Consider the following 20,928-nt stretch of genomic DNA (forward strand, 5'->3'; position numbering starts at 1 on the left):
TGAATAATAAAAGCACTTCTATAACTCAGCCAAATGAGCAGGACATCTCTCAAATTCACAGAAACTACCACAATTTTATTAACATATCTTGATAACAAACAGCAGCTTATTTCCTATTTCTAAAACATCTTGTAAAACCTTATCTTGGAAAGATGTTCATTTAGCAATAAAGTTATCAGCACATGAGATAACTTGCTTCAGTTTTGAGTGATGAAACTGAGAAACTCTTAGCAGTGATTTCCAAACTAAGATACTGTCTGGGTGAAACAGAAGGCTCCAGGACTTCTATTTCCTATCACAATGTGTTCAAAGCACTCTAAAAATTATTTTAAAGACAGATTCTCTATGAACATTTAGTAATTGCTGTGAGAACTTCAAGTCTCCCAGTCACCCAAGAAGACAGAAATCTCCCAAGGTCTTCTACTGGGAGAAACAGTCTGCTTCTCCCCCAGGAAGAGAAGTCAGAGAGGTGCTGCTAACTCAAACATGAACCTGACTAAATATCAAACCCCAGACAGTCTTAGAGCACAGTGGTGGAGAACCATTCCAGGTCCAGCATTGCTCCTCTCCAGCTAGGTTTCATTTCTTTATGATGTATCAGGAAAACCATCTCAGCCAGCTGGAACTCTAAAGCCCATCAGGGAGACTGAAATCCCTCTGGTTCATTTGTGACTGCAGGAGCCTCTCTGCTGGTGCTCAACACACAGACCACTTCCAGGAGAAAATCCTGAGTCACCTTCTAACCCCCCCCTCACACTATCAATCACCTTCATTATTTTATTCAATCAGAGCCTAACAGTCAAAGTCAGGTTAGGGGAAAACCTAAGGAAACATATCTTAACTCTCAAAAGGCAAGGAGAAAGCTGTTTCTAATAATGTTGAGGTTTGCCAAGGCTGCTTTTTCCTGGTTTTACAACTTCAGTATTTATAGTTCACTGGAGGAAGGGGGGGGGGGTTTATTCTTAATTTTTTGCAGATTTTGGAATGGCTGCAGCAGTTACTGAGCATGGTATCCCTGTTCCTCCCAAGCACACCACATTTCTTAGTGTCTCTACTCTTGGCTCTATTCAAATGCAGAGAATCAGGCAAGATTTCCACTGTAAATCATCATCACTTCAGCCAGCCCAAAGAGCTGATGTTGCTTTCTCCAAGAAGAGACCCAAGGCCCTTCCATCCACCTCTACCCTTCTGCTTTGGCTTTTGCTCACGCTGGCCAAAGTTGACTGGATAAAACCCAGAAGATCCCCTCTGCTCTTACCAAAGACAGTGTATTTTCCTGAGAAAGAACATAATCTTTCCTACAAACTTGAAAAGATGCAAATTCAAATTATTTTAGCCTTTAAGATCAAGTTAGAAACAATGCCTCATACAGCAGTTCTGAAAGGTTCCTTCAGCTGTGAAGGATTTTTAAATTTTCTTTTTAGCCAGGAAAACCTACATCTTTCTTTAATTTCACCTAGAATGAATCTTGAAGGAAACATACATTTAAATAACAGGGAAGCAACATGAAATTCAAATAAATTATGTTACAAATCTAAGTTACAGTGACTCACAAAACCTCGAATTCCTCGACTTTACTCATCCCAAATAACCTTTCAAATATGGAAATAAAATGAGAAAAGCAAAAAGCTCTTAACATACAAAGCATTTTTTGGATCTGGATCCTTTTCCACTCTTTCTCAAGAGTGTTGACAGAACAGTACCTTCATTTCCTTTGCAACTGGCATGTTTGGGCTATAATTTTTCTTTCAGAGAAGTCAGACATTTAATTCTTCAAGAAGATTAAACCAATGAACTAACAATTACTGCACAAAGACTTACACTGGCTGTGAATGTGATCCTTGGGCTTTTTGTTTTACAGGCTCAAAACAAATTTTACCATGTCGTGCCTCCCATCATCACACTGCCTCAGGACAAATAGAAGCTGACTCTCTGAGAAACCAATTTTCATCTAATGATGACTGAGCCCACTAAATAAAACCTAACATTTTAAACTTTAATGAAACATTCAGAACCTTGGGGTTGTGTTGTTTACATTCTAGAAATGACACTGAGGTCGTTTAAATATTTTTTTCTTTAGAGGAAACAACCACAACAACGTAAGAAAGCCTCCATCCAGTCTGAAGGAGGGAAATATAAGCTGGAAAAACTGCCAAGAGAGGAGATAACAAAATAATGGCATCTGGAGAGCTGTCTGCTTGGCAAGTGTGCATGTCATTTACAAATGTTTGCTCATAATTATATCCCTGGAAGACCTGGGTGAATAATGCTGTTGAGGAAGATGCCACTTTCAAGCACTGCCTCTCCATCATAGTTATATAAATGCAACACTCATTGAAAGGGTGAGTGCAGCTAAGGACATCACCATGAAAAAAGAGGAACCCGTGCCTCAAACTGCCCTGGTACCTGCAAGGCAAAGGGGAGGAAGGTGCAGCTGCATGTCAGGACATCCATGGAGCTCCCAGCTCTCCAGGAAGCTTTCTGGAGGAGAGAGGGCAGGGACACTGCAAGGTGTCCCTGGGGATTTTGCTTCCTATCACAACACAGCCAACACATAAAGGCACAACTAAGAACCAAGAATTTTCTGAAGTGCACCAGAAATGGGATTGAGCCATCAAGTTCATGTCACACCAGATCCACTCAGCCACCAGACTTCAATGGAGAGGTTAGAAGTGGGATTCTTGCAGGCAGATGAAGGCTTTAGATTCTTGCTCATCTCTTCTGGGTAAGCTCCATCTTGAAAAGATTTTCCAGGCAAAATAAAAATAAAATGATGGAATTCATAAAATAAGGGCGAGCAATAGATCCATTCTGGGAACACTTTGGCAATTCCAGGAGAAAGATGTCATAACTTCTCAGGATTAAAACATTATGGACAAAATATTCTGGAAGGAATGGTTTATCCAGCCAGTAAGCAAGATGAAAACATGCCAAATGCTGTTTTCACATTGCCTCCCATACTCAGCCCACTGGGCAAAAGGCAAGGTGATAACCCAGACCACAGCAAAAATCTCAAGGCTTTGCAAGGGGCCAGAGTTTCACCCCCCAAAAAATAGCTATTAATAGTGAGGGGCACCACCTTATTATCACTGATGGGAATGAGAGTTAATTAAACTAAGTTAATTAACTCCTGTTGTTTAGGAAAGGATACTTTCTAAGATATAAGCCAGTATCTGTTTCACTTCCAATAGCACTTCTTACATTAAATACCCATCTCACAACACAAGACCCTCCCAAGTTCTGAAACAATGTTCCCCCCCAACACTTTTTTTCAAATTGCTTAACACCCAGAAACACAATGAAGGTCCTGTTCCTGTTTCTGATGAACCTTCTTCTCAAACACAGAAACTGAGCCCACCTGACTGAAATCCCATCAAGTTTTTGGGGCTGCTTCTTTAGCACATGGCTGAGCCACAGCACACTGAGCTCCCCAGGACATCTCAGCCTTGACTTGAACTGCAGATTCCAGTCTAGGAAAATGGGACACTGAGGAGGGTCACACAGATGTACACAATCCTCTGAGACATGAGCCCCAGCCACTGCCAGCAATCACTGCCAGATGGTGTTACTGGAGTTAAGAGATCCCTACTTGTTTGTTTGGTTCTGGGAGAGAAGTCCTCAGGGCACCACACACAGCTCTGCTCACTTCCTCACCACAGGAACAAAACATTTGGGAAAGAAAGTGCTTAAGAGCACATCTGCAAGTCCTTTGGTTCTGACTGTTGCTCTGTCCAATAACTTCTCCATGCTTCTTGGACCCCTCTTCTAGCAGAGCAGGTGGCTGGACTGTCCATATGGAATATTACTATTTTCCCATCACTACCCTTAGCACATGCAAATACTGACTCACCACACTGAGGACAAAAATGTTTTCAATCCCCCTTATAAGGCTAAAACCACTCAACTTTTATAGCACAGATTCTGGTGCTTTGCCTTCACAATGCCCCAGATTTGCCCTGCTGTGCCAACAAGTCCAAAGCACTGCTTCATCCTTCTTCCAACTGCACCATTCTGCTTCCCAAGTCTGTCAAACATCCATGTTTGTCCCTCCGTGCCTGCGTGCTCTGGGGGGGACATGTGAGGGTGAAGCATCTGCAGCTGCTAAGACTCACTGGGACCAGACACAAAGTTTCTCAGGGCAGAGTGACCCCGGCACCCACAGCCCTTCATCCAGGCTTCATCCTTGGTTTAGAAATTGGGTTGATGTTTTCACAGGTGGAAATGCTACTGCAAGTGAACCAAGATTTCAGGTTGCAGGGGTGAAATTTATAGTTTTCTGTGAGTTTATATCACTTCACCTTTTAAATTCTCAAAGTAAAATGCAATCAAATCCAAAATATTTGCTGTTAGCAGAATTCTTGCAGGGTCCAATGCAGAGCAGACTTCCAGAGACAAGCCTGTTAATTATTACTTTGATATCTCAGTGGCAGAGGTTAGAATAATAAGAAACCAAATTTGCAGACAAAGTCAACACACACTTCCCCCCCCCAAACCTCTGACACTGAACCCCAATTAGAGCAGGGCCTGCTGGAAGATGAGGCAGGACTTGGAGCAGAGCATGTCCCAGCCACTGTGAAAGGATCAGTGTCACACAGGACATGAACTAGCCCAGTGGCCACAGCCTGGGCATTTCAACCCAGGATGGTCTCCTCCCATCCAGACTACTCCCCTTTGACTGTCATCAACATCCTGTGCTCCCAAGTGCTTGAGGAATGATCTCTCCTGGCAGCTGTCTCTTCTGCTCTGGCCACACAGGCCTTTCCTTCACTCTGCAAGGAGTTCTCTCCACAAGAGATTACCTAATGAGCACAGATGGATAATAAAGTTAACCTGAAATACAAGAGACTCAATTGTGTGCTCCTGGGGGGTCTCCTTTGGTGTCTCTGTTTCCCCAGGCTGCTTTCACATCTTGTGAGCTGTCCACCATGTTTTACATGGCTAATTGCACAAAAATACTCCTAAAAAAAACTCCACCTGTGCCATTTCCCAGCCAAGCAAGGGCAATGGACTGTATGAGGGTGCAGCTAAAGGCTATCCCACTGCTCTGGTCTTTCCTCCTGCTCTGAACTCACTTTGGCTCCCAAATCCATCTGCCCAAGGCTGAAATCAGATGCAGAAGCAATCTTGATGCAAGTCATGAGCAGGCAGTCTGAGTTCTCTTCAGGCAAACAGCCCTCTCCCTCAAATTCAAAGGAAATCATCATAAGAGCTAGAAACATGCCCCCCACACACACTACCCTCACCACATCAGAGCTATTTATTGTGCAAGGCAATTCCACTGACTGAATGCTGAAGCACAGAGATCAGAAGAAAAGGGCTGGAAAAGCCCAACATGACCCCTCAGAACATCAAGATCATCACCTACAATACCACAAACAGCAGTCTGGAGGATGGTTTTCTTCCTCTTATTTCTGCAAATCATACAAGCAAAGAAATGTCATATGAGAAGGAAGACAGATGAGCAGAGCTGGAGAGCAGACAGGGAGGGTAGGAACACATGAAGGTGTTCTCCCTGAAAAGGGAGAAGTCATTTTCTTTTCAGAACACGTTCAGTGAAAAAGAGTAACACCTCAAAACCTTAGGAAAAATAATAATGGGAGAAAGAAAGAAACAAAACAAAGCCCACGATGTGTTTAGGGAATTACTTGGCTGGACACCAGCAGAACATGCTGTTCCAAGTACCTTAGAAGATCAGCAGGGGAAGTCCCTTTGTAGATGGAAAACGTTTCAAGAAAATTTCAAGCAACATTTCATTTTTATTAGTGTATTTGGAGGAAAGCTGCAACTTTAAAAACTTTTTTTTTTTAATAAACTGCTTTCAACTGAACATTCCCCCCTCCCAATCCATTCCACCTCTCTCTCTCTCTTTTTTTTTCCCCAGAAACTGTCTGCTCCTCAAAAAGACCAATTACTTGGAACAGCCAGGTCTATTATCAATTTTAAAATGATAACAGGCTCATGGTAGGGTAATAATTACAGTGTTCTTCTATTATGTCATCCAAGAGCTTATGTTCCTGGTTGTTAGAACAAGAACTCCAGTTCCAATGGATTCCAATTACTTTTTTGATTTCTGTAGATCATAATACAGGTATTTAAGGTATTAGCATTGCTATTTAGGTTTATCACAGCACTTGGGTTGTCATCACTATTATAAATTACAATATAAGAGGACAGGGAAGTGAATGATAAAGCAATAACTCATTTTTTTCTTTGCTCATGCAAGAAACAGTTTGTATTATTCTACAACATTATACAACCATGAAGAATTTTATTTAAATAGATTATTTAAACAAACACTAAATAATAAAATTATATCAAGATTTAGTTTATTTTTCAATAATCTTGTCTATGCTTCTACCTATGGCAGCAAATTTGAAACTGCCCATGTTTGATCAGGCAGCTTATTTTTTAAAGTCAGTTTATCCCAATACCTCAGAAGCTTCATTTTTAAAGTTACAGTTTCTTAACATAATTTGATAAAATTTTATTGTTGTGGGAACAAGAATGAGGCACAGTTCAAAGCAGGTGGTTTTTTCCTATTATTTCCAGCAGTAAAGCTTCTGTCATCCACATAGCTCACAGCCAGAAATTCCAGGTATTCTCACCCCATTATGACCAGTATTCCAAGAACCAAGAGAATTTCCATATATGTTCAAATTGGTGCTGAAAAGCACAGGAAGTAACAAAAGGAAGATGTGGTCCATAAGATCTCACACTCTGTTTTAAAGCACTGGGCTCTGGTGGAATGCAGAGCTGCTTGTCTGCTTGAGCTCAGGTTTTGGATTTTTTTCCTTAAAAAATTTCAGCAGGTCCCTTTTCATTCCACCCCAGCACAGAAACCACCATTACACCTGCATGTCTTCTGTCTCCCAGCATCCACCCCAAATGGGATGTGCTCACAGAGGAAAGAGAACACACACATCAACCTTCTCCTCACAGCATTGCACCAGGGCTGTCTTGGGTGCACAAAACCCCTGGGCTTTAGCATACATATTGTCTTTTCATACCCATAAACTGAAATTTTCTTCAGGCACAGATCTGTAGGTGCAATGATTAATCTCTAAACCAAACACTAAAAGCTTGGTCCACCCCCATCCTCAATATTTCTGTAACATTTACATTTCAATATCCCCTTCAAAATACAGGCAGATGGATTTGTATTTATGCTTTTTCCAGGAGCAGAAAAAAAAACCTATCCAAGACAGTACTTCTGATGCTATTTCTTTTATGTTTTTAGCACCCCACATTTACCTGGTCAGTCAGATCACTTAAGCCCCTGTCACAAACAATCAGTTGGCCTGAAAACCATTTCTGAAGTGTAACTAGACACAAAATCAGGACATTTTAACTAATAGTGAATAAAAGAACATGTTTTGACCTGGATTTGAAAGAACTTGCCTTCTACTTTTGGACACCTCCTCCTAGTAGCCCAGTTCCAGGGGGCTTTTGTAAATAAATCCTCCTGTGGAGCACAGGAATGCAAGAGCAGTGATAGCCCAGATGTACAAAAGATTGCTAACTCCACTAGATCTACCCTCACTAAACAAATAAAACTCTAGAGGCAGATTTTTAAGTCTCTCCACAAATAAATCACCAAACAAACCACCAAAGGTTCATAAGCCAAGTGCCTGCACTGATTTTACACTTACAGAAACACACACATGGTGGAGTTCTGCCCACACCAGGATCTCAGATGGGTGGCAGTTCCTTGTTAATATCATTAATGTTCACCCATCACCCCACCCCTTTTCCCCCCTTCCCCCTCCAGTTCAAAATTAAATCTAACAACCTGAAGACAATTCCCCTTAATTGCAACCTCATCATCTTCTGCAGGTTCTGGCTGCCAAGCCCTGCCATATGAATGTGCAGTTGCCATGGTAACGGGCAGGAAGAGCATCCTTTTGTGTTGCCACATGCATCTTTGGGAGCTGTGCCAACAATCTGAGCTCCACAGCTGGGATGGATTTAACACCTTCCTCCCCAGGAGCAGTCTGTCCTTAACCCCACTGTGGGGCTCCAGCAGCCAACCCTTGGCAAGCAGCTCCTTCTCCTCTGCAGATCAACACCTGCAGGAGAAGGGCAGATGGCTGCCTCCAAGCTCTGGGTAACCAAGCACCCAGGATGCTCTAACACTTTATCAAATAAAACCTTCAGCAGGGAGAGGCTTCATTGGCAGGAGGTTCTGGGGTGCACAGTTGTACACAGCTGATGAGGGATGAAAAGATAATTCACTGTCACTTGCTTCTGGTGGTTCCTGCCCACCTGTTGTGGTCTCCTCACCCACCCCCTCCATGCTAACAAAAGGCTACAGGAGGACTACACGAGCTCCTCTCCACCTCCACAATTTTAACTTAGAAAACACAATTAATGCACACAGAAACCTTCCCATCAACCTCCAGATTACCTTCCAGGGCAGACTGCTTCCTAGAGTTTAGCTCTTAATTTCTTCCCTTTTCCTTTAAGATGAAAGGTTTAAACTGAGGCCAGAGCCTGCTTTGCCTATGATCTTTCATACTCTGAGTCTGCATGGCTTAGGCTCTTCTATAAAAATCAAGGTGTGCTCCAGCCCTTCCCCTGACACATGCATGCAGATCCTTTTGGCAAAGGAACATCTGACTTAATCTTTCCACAGATGAAGCTCAAGATCACAAAAGCTAAATCTGTTTTCAATGGCAAGTAAAACCATTCTTAACAATGGCAAATAGCATCCCTGCTGCTGCACTGGTGTTATCACAGCTAATTACTGCATACAAAAGTGCCTGTAAAATAAGGAATAGTGTAATCCACACAGTGCTGTATCAAAGCCCCACAGCACCAGAATTAAGCACAACATCTCTGAAGGTTACACTTGGTACCTCAGACTCACTTGGTTCTGTGGAGGACAACATCCATGGTGGTGTGATCTAGGACATGACAGATGTGAAAGGGAAAAAAAAAAAAAAAAAAAGCCAGATTTCTTTCCTACTCATGCAAGGCCAAGTTTTTCATGGTCCTTTTCTCCTACAAACACATTTCAGAGAGGCACAACAAATAAGCAAGCTGCAAGACATGGGTGTGTGGGTCACACAACATACAACCTGCACCACCTCTGTATGTTTGAGGCACACAAAAGGATTTGTGAGCTCCAGCAAAGAGCTACACCCTCTGAAACACATTTCCTCACCTCCCAGATTCAGGCACATTCCACATGTGTTGGAATTTCAAGAGCAAACATAAATGTCACAACACAGAACTTCGCAACTTGTGTTCATATGTACTTCCAAAGAGTCAATAGGCACCAACAAGAGAGGAATGTGGACAATTCTGGGCACAGAGAGGGAAATAAAACCCAAAACTTGAGCAGTTTCAGGATGTGTCAGCAGCTTTTGCATAATAAGTCATATTTTCACAGAAGAATAATAATAATCAGATTCTGCAAAGCTTGAGGGGTGATGAGGGACCTCTGCTCTGATTAAGCAACAGCACTGGTGTTGTCCCCTATTTTTAACTGGAAAGAAGAGGCTGAAGGAAGAAAAAAGCACATTGAGATCTGAAGAAGTGATCATTAAATCATGAGCTGTGCTCCAGAAGAGAGCTGGGGCATCAGGAGGGCATCTGCAAAGCAGTGTCACTATTTATAGGGGCTGCTACAATCAAACTCATTTGTCACACAGAAGGCACCTAACGTGCTAAGAATCCCCATCACTTTGTCACACCAGTTTATGGAATTCCCCTTTAATCTCCACTCTCCTCCAACTCTGGATTATCCCCAGGCCCCATCCTGGCAGATATCCCAGGGCACAATGAGCTCTCACTCTGCTCCGTGCCCTCAGTGTGCACTGTTGGGCAACTGCTCAAACCCAGCTGTGGTGCCAGGATACCTCCCTCTCCTCCATGCCTTCCTGCACTCAGACACGTGGTCCCAAGCATGAGATGTTTCCAGCTTTGTTCACAGCCAGACTGGAAAACAGGGATCCACTGCAGCAGTGCACTTCCAGGAGAGGCAGAGGAATCAAAGGATGAAGCCACACATTATCTCTGAGGGGGATTTAACCCCATGCTTACACCTGACAGCCAAGTTGTTCATGAAGCTCGTTCCACAAAATTGATAAGGACTGGGACACTGCCAGACATTCCACAGGACTGCTTACTGGGAGCTGGCACTGGGAACACGTGGAGTAAAGAACATTCAGGTCAAGTATATAAAGTTAACCCAGAGTCAGTGCCTGGGCAGGTGTGCCCTGAGCTGCCTCTGTCTTCCAAAAGAGGGCAAAATCTTCTCAGACAGGTATAGAAGAGGAGGAAGCTCCCAAGGTTCAAATCAGGGATTCCAAAACCAAAGATATTTTAGTTCCCAAAACAGTTTATCATATCCCACCAGTTAGAAGCAAACAAAAGCTGAAAATGACATTCTGATGAAGGTGATTTTTTTCTATGAAATCAAGTCCAACACTTTGAGGTATTTTTTTCCTCCAGAAATGAAAAACAATTGGACACTTCCATACTATTTTTACTCTTCATTACCCATCACTGGTGTGTCACAAAGGAAGGTGATATAGAAATAAAGCAACATAAGGTCTAAGAGCATCTTTAGGCAAATCATCTGGCACATTCAGACTTTCCTCTTTCTTATGTAGAATAAAATTTGGAATTTTAGAGTGCTAAAACCTGCCAATTTCATGTTCCAGCCAGCTCTACCAGATATCCCAGGTGGAGTCAGACCTTTGGAGTTCATTTGTTATGCAGCACTGAAAGAGCAAACAGGCACCTCAGCTCCTGTGTGCAATCAGGACCCTCTAGCCTGGCTGTGCTCACCATGCCACACTGCACCCAGAGAAACCCAGACCTGGTACTGCCCCTGAGCAGTGAGCATCACTCTTTATTTGTTGGATGATCTTTCCATAACATTTCTCCTTGGAAAGTCACACCATCCTAGGGAGAGTGCAGGGTAATTACACTGTGCCTTTTGTCTTCTCCAGTTTCTTAATACTGGGGTGCCACAGAAGCAACACTACCCTGTCTTTGTCTCTTTCCCAAAGCGACTTTAAAAGTACAAAACAAGCAATTAATGTCAGCTTGTTAATGACCTATTGCTTTGAATCTGACTGGAATGAGCAAACAGAATGTATTTAACATTGCAGGTGCAGATCCAAGGACAAAAAGTGGAAGAAACACTTGAGCCCTCCTCCTCTTTTTTCTCATTTATACTCCTTTTCCTATCAGGGCAGATTAAACCCCTTTAGACTACAGAGATATAATACAGATAATTACTTCCTAAGAATTTGGTCTGTCTGGCTACCAGCAGGGCAGGGTAACTGACCAAAGCATGAGTATAATTGTGAGTCTAAACTACAATACCAGCCTTCACCTCTCCTCAGAAAAGCTTCAGATTCACAGATCCCAAATGTACTGGTTTGGACACCAGCATCAGCTGCATGTGAAGATCACATTGGCAGAATGGTTTCTAAGAAAAGCCACTTAAGTTTGTGCTTCCAAAAGATTAATCCTAGTCCCAAAAGTAAATATGGGTAAAGGACAAATTAATCATGCTTAAGAGTAAAAGCACTGTGTGCATCTGGCTAGAGGCTTCCACTGTCCACTACACTTGTCAGAGTATCAGAACAGATCACATTCTCTGATGGAAAGCTACATGATCAAAGTTGAGGATGATTTTGCATTCTTGTGAATTATTTGTTTATGGCTGTGACTTACTTTGGAAATACAAGACGTATGAGGCATAAAACCTCAAGGCAAACCAATTAACAGAACCCAAAAATAAGTAATTTGAAACATTTAGTACATTAGTCACAATTAGAAGTGAATGATGTATTTGTTTTCCTGTTAGGATGCTAGTGAAAATTGGAAATAGGCATAAGCATTATGGGTTGTGTACAGACAGCTTTTCATTTTTAGCATGAAATCATTGGTCTGTAATCAAGGTTTTATAGAAGTCTAAGGTAAAATTCACAGTAACTTCAGCAGAGCTATAGAGAGACCAGAAGCAATGTCAATCAATAAAGGAAAACTCTGAATACCCTCTGGATAAAACTCAGCAGGAAGATTTCAGCAGAAACCCTTTGAAACACTGAGGAGGAAGAAGGTATCAAAGCATCAATTACCTTTGGGCGTTTCCACTCAACTTTCCTTGGTGGAGCTGTTTGATAGAAAAGGGACTCATCAGAGGCTGGAAACTCAGGATCTTGGAAGAGCTGTTTCTGCTGGATGCACTGCCCTTTCAGCTCCTTGTACTTCTGATCTCTGAAGAGCTGCACTGCTGCAGACATATCTGCCTGTCTAGAGAAGATGAATATTGGCTGCTGTAAATCATGAAGGTTCTTTCAAGTCCACAAGTGATACCACTCATTGGTATTTAACACAGCATAGAACTTGTTCTAAAGAAGATTACTGATTTCTGTTAAAATAACCAAAAAAACAAAACAAAAAAACCCAAAAAACACCAAAAAAAACCAACAAAAAATACCACCACACCAAACAGATGATAAATTACATTATGTTAAGCAGTAGACTAGAAGACTACAAATGCCAAGATGATCTTGCATATTAGGATGATGCTCTTGGCTGAACAGAGCTCTTACCAGGAAAGACATTTGAGAGTTCAGACAAGACACAAACCAAGCCTTTAGCTTTGTCTAATTGATTGGAAAGGTAGCAGAGTGGGGCCTGGCTCTCTGTCTGTACCATGTGTGAAGGGCTGGGCCATCTTTTTGTCCTACATTCTTCTTCTGGCCACTTGAGCTGTTATTATCTACTCCAACTCTTATGCCTTAAGAAAACCAGAAACAGATTTCCACAGTTCTCCATCTTAAGTGACAATACTTTGGCTGGTATTTCTGTCTTGGGATTCTTTGTTATATTTCAGGGAACTGAATTCCCAGAAGCAGCAAATATTTTCAATGATGAGGATTAAAAAAACACAAAAAACCCCAAACAAATAACAAAAAAATCAAGCTCACAAGAACAACAACAAAAAAACCCCAAACAATCTGCTTCCCTTGGTTCCCAGAATCATGACTTATCTAACCTGGCAAGTTTATGGTCACAGACACAGTGCTCAGATACATTGCTTCAGAACATTCTACACATCACAAATCAACTACAGAAATAATTCAAGACAGTCTGAAGTCTGGAGGAGAGAAGGGATGCTACCTTTGTTTCAAGAGAGGGAATGGAGAGAGTATATCTGAATTTATTCTTTTTGGAACACTCCTGTGTGGCAATTATTCTCCCCCTCCTTCCCACTACCTCCTCTTCCTTATCTACAACAAAAAAGACAAATTAAGGTTGTTCTGATGTCAGATCATAAGATTTGAACACCATGCACTTAACTGAATGTGGCATCACACTGCCCTAGCAGCCTTCTTGCTGTGTCCTGTTGCAGTGTTCTCAGCTCATACTACTTGAGCACGAATTAGATGAGATTCCAGAAATTTGCTGAAAACGAAGCCAAGCTAGGCACAGGCGTAGCCTTTCCATAGCACAACAAAAGAAATACAGAAGAGTGATGAGGAACACTTGGAAATATCAAATTTTATCATGGGCTTTGTTCTTGTGAGTTTAAAGTTACTGTGGTGAAAATTTTCACTCAAATATAAGAGTTCAAAACCCAAATGGCTCACTGATACGATGCCATTTTTAGTAATTTCCTTTTTCCTAAGGGCTATTTTCTTGTTAATTACCTCCCTCCAAAAAAGTCACAAAGCATCTCTTTTGGCAGATAGCTTCCTAAGCCAAGGCAAACAGACTTGCTCCCCCCACAATTCTTCAAGTGCAGAACAACTCGTCAATTACACAAAGATAGCTCAGGGAAAAAAAAAAAAAAAAAAAAAAAAAAAAAAAAAAATTGGTTTGGCTAATTTGGGTGGGATATAGATTATTTCATAACTGACATTCTTGCTTATTAAAAATTCCCCATGAGCTAACTAACATTTTAAACTGAGCCTATTTGCAAGATACGCTTGTTTTTAAAATAGCCCCTGGGTGATAAGGTTTTCAGCTGTCACTGCCTAATTCATACAGATAGATCTTTAATGACCTCATTCCCCCACCCTTTCTCCTCTTCTCTCTACTAGACTGGAACACGAGTCCTCCCAGGATAACCACCCCATAACACACCAGCAGTGCATATGGAATGGGGACATAAATCCCAGCTGCTCCCTGCCCCAGCCTGGGCTCCCAGGGGAGCTCACCCAGAGGAACCCTGACAGGAGGAGGTTTCTCCACAGGCTGCTAACGTGCTGCTCTCCAGGCTCTCTGTGCCACCCCAACTGGATGTCTTAGAGGGGGCCTGGGGCACCCAGGGCTGCCCAGCCTAGCTGTAAAGAGCTGCTTTCCATCCACCCAGAGAACACCAAGCTCTGGAGCTGCACTGAAGTCCCTGGTGAACTAGTAGGAAGTTAATTTTGCAGGAACCCAAAGTTACCTGTTTGAAAACCCAACAGATGTCTCTTCTTGTTGGCAAGTCCACAGTAAAGAACATAAATGGAGTTTCTGTACAACAGCCTAGTGGCTGGAGCACTGAGGATGGAGGACCACAGCTCAGTCCCTCCTCTGTCACCTACCTGACGTGACCTAACCTGGCTGAGGCAGCCAGCAGCACCTGGCTCCCAACTCCAAAGTTGATTTTTGAAGCAGCTCCCAGTTTTTGAGCCTTGGTTGTACACAGAAGCTTCCTTCCCAGCAGCACAGCTTCCCCTGCTCTGCACCCAACTCAACGTGTGTGCCTCTGCTTGGGCTGACACTCAGAAGTGCTGAGGAAACACCAAGCAGAGCTTGGCAGCTGCTCCTTCCAGGGCTCCCTGAGCTGTCATGTGAGACAGAGCTGTGCACAGAGCGACCAGGGCAAAACAGCATGGTCCTAAAAATACCACCAGAGACCCTTTACTGCTCTTCAGAAAGGCACCTCTCCAGGGGAGGGACAGAAGGAGGAAGGGAAAAAAAACCCAAAAGCTCTGCAGCTCAGCCATTCCTATGGTTTTTGTTTCATTCCCTGACTGTATACAATTACCATCTTGCTCTCTATAATTTCCATCCCCTGAGCTGAGCCCCCCATCAGTTCACCTCTGTGGGCAGCACAACAGCTCCACAGCTGACCCCGAGCTTTCTACAGCACCATGGCAATTGCTCTTGGTATCAACAGGAGTGCAGGTCCCACGTCTCTCAGCTGACAACTACTGAGCTTTAAAGTTTTCATACGACCCTGTTTTTGCAGCAAGATTCCCATTTTGACTGGAAAAAGAATTTCAGAGCAGAACAGAGAAGACAAGCCAGAGTCCCCTCCTCAGCCTGACAGCAGAAGCATTTCATTTTTACTCACAGTTAACATTCAGAGGTGCTTCCCCCTGTCAGAGCCAGCAAGAGTACAGATAATCACATTCCTCACAGGGGAAAATACCAGCTCCTGGCATTGTGAACAGCCTTAAATTAAAGGGATATTCCCTTGAATTCCAGTTCGTCACAAGAACATTAAGATGAACTTCTAAAGTATTATTTCCACCACCCAGTATTTCTTTATACTCACATTTTTCCCGTCTTAAACTTTTTTCTTCCCCAGCTGCTACTTAAAAGATCCACAACGAACAAGACTTAACTGTCCAGACTGGCGTGAGTGAAAGCTACACCCTCCCTACCATTCAGTTCATGCAATGAGCACACAAAAACAAACAGAAGTCAGCTCTACTCAGCCCCTCTCAATACCCTGTGTAACTAAGTGACACACAGCGTAAAGAGAGGGAGAAGTTACTGCAGCACTCACAAGGATCCCTCCCCTCCCACCCACACCCATGGGAAGGGTGCAGGGAGGCACGGAGCTGGGTTTGCCCTAAGGAAAACCAGAGCTGTCAGCCACACAGCTGCAGTGAACCCTCTGCTTTAGATGAGCCCCCTCTTCAAGGAAAAGGCTTGGTGTGTTTTAATACCCAAACTTTATCATGCACCCCCCTTTTCTGTTCCAATTGCAGGCTCAAAGGAATTTCCATGCACAGCACCAGGACTCAAAAGGCCAAGTGCATTCCTAGCCAGTATTTAATGCCATAGTTGAAGGCAGGTTTGAACTGCTTCTTCCAGCAAGTGGATCCTGAGACAAAACTGGCAAAGCTCAGGCACATCCCGGCCTCAGGACCACATTCCTGCTGCCCCAAGAGCCCCAGCAGAGTGCCAGAAAGGCTGCACAGAGCAGATGCTGTACTCTGGGGTAGCATCCTGATTTTAAGATTATTATCCCTTTGCCAAGCAGGCTTTTGTCTCAGGTGAACAGTAGCCTTACCAGAAGCAGCAACCAACACCTGATTCTTGGGCTCCTCTTTTGTACCTGCAGCCCTGTGCCTCTCTTGACAAAGTACAAAAACCTCCCAACTCCAAGCTCTGTTCTTTCAGTACTGACCACAAAACCCTAAAGCCTGTTTGGACCATGACAGAAAAAAAAAAGAGACTCAAGTATTTAACTGTTTGCAAACATAGGTCAGTATTTTTCCAAACATCTTTCTCCACACTGTTCTTGATGCAGAGCAAGCAAAGCACTGAGTGCTTCCAAAAATCCAGCCCTGCAGCCAAATGCTTTAAATTACTCTGAACTGGTTTTCTGTAATACTTAATTAAAGGCACTTGCAGGGCTCCAGCTGGAAAAGATTATTGCCTTCTCTTCTTGTGCAGAATGAGCACTCACAAAGCAGTGACTTTGCAAATTTGTATTAGGAGTGCAGGGGAATTTAGAGCAGTTGAAAAGCTTTCACTTTGGTGGTTTTTGGTTTCATGGTCTTGGCTGTTCCACTGTCACTGATGCATCAGCAGCACCACTGCCCATAACACAGGACATTGCTCCTGGAGAAGTTTACTCAGTCAAATTCTTTAAAAACAGTTCAACAAACTAACTGCATTGGGAGTCTTCATGCTGGTTGGGTGCCTTCTTCTGCATAAACCAAGATAAAAGTATAAAGCCAACATTAAATCTGCAGTGTGTGGCTATGTGATTGCATTAGTAAGAGCATATTCAATTTGGATGAAATTTGCTGCACAGGATAATTTCATAGCACCCAGTCCTGTACTAAAGGCCATGGTCCCAGAGCTTATCAATTGAGAGCCAGAAATGCTCTCCCTGCCTGGATGAAATACCAAGCTTTATTGCACACTCTGGGGATACCATGATTGTGCAGCATTAGCCCTTCTTTCATCCAGCTTCTGGATTTTTTTCAGCAAAATAAGGTTAATTTTACTATTTCATAGCCTTTGTAACTCAGTACTTTAAGAGGCATATGAAGGTTTGTCTGTCTAGGTCAGCTCAAGAATTAGCTAACAGGAGACACAAGCATTTCTCTTCTCACAGAAACAGGAAGGTGCCAACATTGTTCTGCTGAGCAGTTTTGCCATATTTAGCACTAATATTGAGGGAAAAAAAAAAAATCACATATTTTCATCTGAAAATACCTGCCCATATCCTATCACTTCTAAGCAGAAGTGCCAGGGAGAACAGCCTGACACCAGGAATAAGGACTGGCCACAACCCATTTGCTTTCATAGACATCATGAAGGGCTGGCAGAATCACCTGGCTGCAAATCAAAGCTTTACTACACTAAAATTAACCTCAATACTTGCACTGCAACATCAATGGTGCTTAACCAGGCTTTTTTTCAGATCTCACAGCAACAGAGAGCCTTCCTACAGCAATTCAGCTGGCAGCCAGAATGCAGTTTGCAGCACAAAGCCTGTGCCCCAGCAAGGCAGCTCAGGAGCTGAGCAGGAGCTCCACCACCAGCAATCCTGTCATTGATTCTCACAGTTGGTTCTCTCTCCCCCACCTCTCTGGCAAAATAAAACACGAGCCTGTTCTTACCCTTCAGAAGGAAGGGCTGGTGTCAAGGCTCGTGCCCTGCAGCCTTTGGGGTGCAAGGTGCTGGCTGGCTGGCTGCCTGCTGCAGCTACTCATCCCACAGTAAGAAGCTGCTCCAAGGTCAGGGACACAGAGTTAGGGTGCTGGGCAGGTGGAGCAAACAGCAGCTGAGCACAGCTGCACTTACAGGTGATAATGCCTGTGGGGGAAGGACTCCATCTGGCATAAACAGAAGGAGAATATATTGGTAGAGATGATGATCAGGTCATGCGTGATCTTTGCAGCTTGAAACATGAGCAAAATCAACATGTGTGTGGGATTACTCAGTGCTACAATACTGATTTCATGGTCAAAACCACTCAAAGTCCTGGCAGAACACACCCAGGGAAGGTAAGCTCTGCTTTAATCTCTTCCCCTCCATGCCTTCTCCGTGAAGTTTATCCCATTGTAGCTGCCCATGAAACAGCTTTTATCCATCTTCTCTCCCCCCTTGGGCAATGTCCTCTAGCACCAAGACCCCAAGGGGGTCATCCAAAGGCACAACTTGTTTGGCAGCTACAGCTGGAAGCTCACAGTGCACCAAGCATCACAGTCCATAGGATACAGGGATACGTGGCACTTCACAGTTGAGGCATTGAGCAGTAGCTTGAGCCAAGTATTTTCAGACTACATCTTATCCTTGAGGGCCCAGCATTTTGCCTCTGTCCCCACTGCAGATGCTCAAGCTCCTTGCCAGATCTCAGCCAGAATTCAGGAATGCAACCCCCTCCACATATCCGGGGTCTCTGGCCCCTGGAGCAGTCAGGGTGAGGGCATGAGGATGAACACACAGCACTGCAGATCAACATCTGCACATCTGCCTGCAGTTTAAATGCACAATTAAAAAATTTCCTAAACAACCACGCACCAGCACTGTGAGCAGGTGCTGCCTTTTCAACAGGATTCCAAAGTCAGTCCTCTGGATGGGCAAACAGTATTTTCCCAAGTGCACAGGTGTCTGTATTCTTCAAAAAACTTGACCTTCAGTAACTTCCACTATAGCCTCAAGCCCAGACAGTTTTGCCTCAGACTACAGAGCAGTAAAATTCCAGTTTAAAATGTTTTTTAAAAGTAACTTAGTAGGGCAGATACCAATTGTTACAATTAGCATTATTTCGAGTCAAGAGCTCTGTAACAAGCTCTAAAGAACCCACCAGCAGCAACATGAGCTGCTTCATTCAAACCAAACTTTTGTGCTGAAGCCACAGGAACCAACTTTCTTCAGAAATCCACTCTCCATTCTACCTTTTCATAAAACTTTCACAGAAGGACTGTGATTGCAAATTCATGGGTGACCCCCTATCAGGCCACTCTGTTATCTATCTACATACCTATTATTTCATGACACAGTACAAAAAACCTCTCCTTTACAAGAACAACAGCAGCAAAAAAAAAAAAAAACCCAAAGTAAAATATCCACTTGAATTTCACAGTGAAAGAATCCAGAGAGAACTGCCAGTATTTTGGAAGATCAGGGACGGAATGGAATTATATGAACACCATGATCAAATCCCACTTGATCAGCCTGGCCCCTCTATTCAATGTAACTGTTAGTGATGCCTGCAGTGAGACTAGCATTAGCCCAGCAATCCCAGAAGAAATGAGAGCAACCATGCTCTTGCAATAAATCACACTGAGCCCTTGGCTCAGTTAGCACACAACCAAAATGTGACTTTCTCAAAAAAAAAGTACAGTACTGCAGTAGACAAAAGCATTTCCTCACTGAGGTGGCTGAAGTGCTCATTACTGGTAACACAGAGATTTCATCCTGGTGATGAAGGTGCAAATTGAGTAAAAACAAAACAAAACAACAACAAAACAGTTTACAGGCTACCTCTGGCACTTACCTGGTCGAGATCTGTCCCTGCTCCAAGGCACACCCAACTCCAAAGTGCCTCCTGCAATCCAAGTTCCTTTCGGCTTCTTAACCTGGGACTCTTCGGACCGTACCAAGATCCCAGCACCGGGGGGGTGCCTTTCGGGATGACCCTTCCAGGGATGAGTCACAGGGACACCAGGAAACCTTCCCAGCTGACCCGCACTGCGGAGCCGTGTTTACTGCCGGTGAACTGTTCATTAGCTGCGACTGTGGCTGTAACCGTGTGTGAACTTTTCAAGGAGATGAGGGGAGGCTCTTTGGCAAGACTTGCAGGCGGGTGTTATGTGTGTTGTTTTGGGTTTTTTTTAATGGAAAACAGGGCAAGATAAACGTGCACCATGAGAAACTTACATTCCTCATTAGGCTGCATGCTGTTCCTCACTCAAATAATGCCAGTGTCAATGTCTCAGTGTGTCCCTTGCCATGGTGGCCCATCCAGAAGAGTCATGCAGCTTTTCTGTGGAACTGGCAGCTGGATGGGGTTGTGCAGCCCAGGAGATGCAGCAGAACCCCCGGGGTGGCTTCGTGCCTGCTGCAGCCTCAGGGATGGCTCTCACACGCTGCTGGGGACTTCTCCTGGCTTGACTGTTTACAGTCTAGAACTTCCTAATGTTGCTATTCTTGTTTCCCTTCTGGAAAACATCCTGCATGATGATAAGGCCCTGCCTGGGAGAGCCACAGAAGAGACCCCTGCCTCAGCCCCAAGATGAGCAGCTCTTAGGTTCAGCACTACTCTTCATCTCTCATCCATCACAAAACTCCTCAAGCACTCATTCTGTCTTGCTCCTCTCCCTGGGGTAGTAAAGGAAAACATCACTTCACAGCCTGGAACTGAAAAAATAATACATTCCTCTGTGGTGGGGCAAAATAAAATATAGAATAAATTCTCACTAAGAAATGGTTTTGGTGAAACAAACTTCTCTCCATACTTTGCTCATACCCAATTTAGTTTTGGGTAAATCCTAAACATTGGCATTAAATTGACATGGGGTTTTTCTCATTTGAGGACTGTAACACCTTGATTTTACCATTATGTGGCTTTTATTTTAGTAAATATAGCCCAGTTTTTGAACAAACACCATTTCGGAATAAACCATAAAATTTCCTTTGTACCAGTAGTTTTAAATACCCCCCTAATTTGCTTCCTCCATTTTAGATCAACTGGTCTAAATTTACAAATAGGCCCAC

The 20,928-nt window shown here is 43.4% G+C and overlaps 1 protein-coding gene across 10 annotated transcripts in view; it reads right to left on the reverse strand.

The window, feature by feature from the left end:
- Positions 1-20,311, reverse strand: part of CAPN6 (calpain 6) — a 64,433-nt gene extending 44,122 nt beyond the window's left edge. For 5 of the 10 annotated variants that reach the window (XR_011728602.1, XR_011728601.1, XR_011728600.1 and 2 more), the window contains exons 1-2: positions 15,518-15,731; positions 12,099-12,273 (exon numbers count right to left, since the gene is read on the reverse strand). Coding sequence is in view for 1 of the 10 variants with exons in the window: in XM_071757579.1 (XP_071613680.1) it covers positions 12,099-12,263 (165 nt within the window). In the remaining 9 variants the exon portion in view is untranslated. Of the gene's footprint in view, positions 1-12,098; positions 12,274-14,558; positions 14,817-15,313; positions 15,409-15,517; positions 15,733-16,261; positions 16,358-19,708 lie in introns of those variants that run through there. The other 5 variants (XR_011728595.1, XR_011728597.1, XR_011728599.1 and 2 more) reach the window with 5 other exon arrangements.
- Positions 20,312-20,928: the final 617 nt, after the last annotated feature.

The sequence above is a fragment of the Heliangelus exortis genome, chromosome 14 (genome assembly GCF_036169615.1).
Source record: "Heliangelus exortis chromosome 14, bHelExo1.hap1, whole genome shotgun sequence".
NCBI lineage: Eukaryota > Metazoa > Chordata > Aves > Apodiformes > Trochilidae > Heliangelus > Heliangelus exortis.